The 2,139-nt window shown below is 40.3% G+C and overlaps 1 protein-coding gene across 1 annotated transcript; it reads right to left on the bottom strand.

Annotated features, from left to right (window-relative positions):
- Positions 1 to 1,148: 1,148 nt before the first annotated feature.
- On the bottom strand, positions 1,149 to 1,729 carry LOC119620953 (small ribosomal subunit protein eS21-like). The gene has a single exon (XM_037989148.2). The coding sequence runs from the start codon at positions 1,671 to 1,673 to the stop codon at positions 1,461 to 1,463; it is 213 nt and encodes a 70-aa protein (XP_037845076.2). The 5' UTR covers positions 1,674 to 1,729; the 3' UTR covers positions 1,149 to 1,460.
- Between the last annotated feature and the right edge of the window lie 410 nt (positions 1,730 to 2,139).

Raw genomic sequence — 2,139 nt, 5'->3', positions numbered from 1 at the left:
TTATTATGTTATACCAAGTTAAATGTTCATGTCTTTGCTTTCCAAAAAAGTAAAAGTTATAAGGTCTATTAAAAGAATATATATGCCTCCATTATTAAAACAAATGTTTTTAAGATATCAGTAATATTTAAATGCTCTGTTAAAACTACTCCATATCATCACTGTACCTTATAAAATTTCATATATGCCTAAAAAAAATCTGATTGTATGGTACAAAATACCAAGATACTCGCAAATATTCTTAACAGGAAATATGACTCATTTGACATGAAATACAATTCTGTGATAGAGTTTTGACTATGCTTTTAAAAAAGCTTGACCATGCTTTTAAAAAAGACTGCAGGATATAGGCATCTTCACCACCAAGAGAGGCACTTTCGTCCTTACCCAGCAAATGGGGTGGGGGATAAGAGGAGTTCTGTACCTTGTCCTCACGCCTCATGACAGGGATAGCTTTCTCCCTAGAGAAGTATCTGTCCTAGAGTAGGATTACACACATATTTCTGGATATGTTCCCACCCCCCCCCCCTTTTCTTTTTTTTTGAGACAGAGTCTTGCTCTGTCGCCAGGCTGGAGTGCAGTGGTGCGATCTCAGCTCACTGCAACCTCTATGCCCTGGGTTCCAGCAATTCCCCTGCCCCAGCCTCCCAAGTAGCTGGGATTACAGGTGTGTGCCACCACACCAGCTAATTTTTGTATTTTTAGTAGAGACAGGTTTTCACCATGTTGGCCAGGATGGTCTTGATCTCCTGACCTCGTGATCCACCCGCCTCGGCCTCCCAAAGTGCTGGGATTACAGGCGTGAGCCACCACACCCAGCCCTCCCTCTTCTTTATAGCCCTGCATTTCCTTCCTGTAGACAAGCTACTACCTTGCTCCTGTTAACATTTATATAAAACTGTAGCAGAGTACAAAGTAAGAACTAACTCTTATTGGGCACTTGCAATGTGCCCATGCTATCCTAAAATGCTTTACATGTATTAATTCAGTAAATCTTTCTGACAACACTATATGATAGTGTCTATGATTACTCTTACTTTACAAAACAGAATACTGATGCACAAAATGATTAGGCACAAGCGCAAGGTCTTATGACTTTAAATAGGGTTCAAAAACAGCTATTATGACTTTATGGCTCATGCTTTTAACCACACCATACAGATTCTTTGAAAATACATGATAAATGACATGACAGCTACAGTCTGAAATGATAGGGTACCTCCTGCTGTACCCTCCGTCTACTTATCTTAGATGAGTGTGCCGCCACAGCTCAGGGAACCCTACTATAATAAGTGGGATTATGTTTAATTTCTGATTAACTGGGTATTTTTTAAATGTTTTCTAATTTCTTTTTTTTTTTCTTTTTTTAGGTTTTCACTATTTATTTATGACAAACTTTCCATATCCATGATTCTCTCCAGTCAAAAATTTTTTCAGATGATGCCACTGGCCTTGGCCAATCACAGAATGTAGTCATCAGACTTACCCACCCTGCAAATGACCTCGCAGATAGCACAGGTTTTAAACTGGCCGTTAAACCTGCCTGTGACCTTGTCAGCCTCTACCACATTCATCTGGATGGATGCATGGTTCTTGACACCAATGATGCGATTACTAGCAGAGCCTTTCCGCTGCATATACAGGTCCACAAGCTCGCCGCTGTAATTCTGCATCTCAAACTGTGCCTGTTGCCACCGCACTGCACGCGAGTAGAGAAAAGAAAACAACTTGGTGTCTGTAAAATTTAACAAATATTTGCTAATTATCTGAAAAGGGTAAAGCACTGTAGATTGGGGCAGCTAGCAGCAGCTGAACAAGTTGAATAAAACAAGTCATGGCTTCAGAGTTTACACACTTTTGGAGGGGATAAAGTATGTACAGGACCATATAATAGAGACAGAGACAAATTGGGGGTGGAGATAAGGCTGACTCTAAGTTCTGTACAAATGATGGGTTCTAAGGTCATATTATTATGATGCGTTGCGTTCAAGTCTCCTCCTGGCAGTATGGTGGATGTTGTGATCTTACAAACTTCTGGAGACAGAAAAGCAGCTCTTGTCGGTTTGGAAGCAAATGGACAATTTCCCTGGAAACATTAAATTCTGCCTCAGTGCGTTGAACTGATACTGAAGCTCTATA

This window comes from Chlorocebus sabaeus, chromosome 7, assembly GCF_047675955.1.
Source record: "Chlorocebus sabaeus isolate Y175 chromosome 7, mChlSab1.0.hap1, whole genome shotgun sequence".
Lineage (NCBI taxonomy): Eukaryota > Metazoa > Chordata > Mammalia > Primates > Cercopithecidae > Chlorocebus > Chlorocebus sabaeus.
Note: the sequence above shows the minus strand (reverse complement) of the source record. Positions and strands in the feature narration are given on the sequence as shown.

Coding starts and splice junctions, on each gene's coding strand:
- LOC119620953 (XM_037989148.2), bottom strand. CDS start 1,673: ATGCAGAATTACAGCGGCGAGCTTGTGGACCTGTATATGCAGCGGAAA.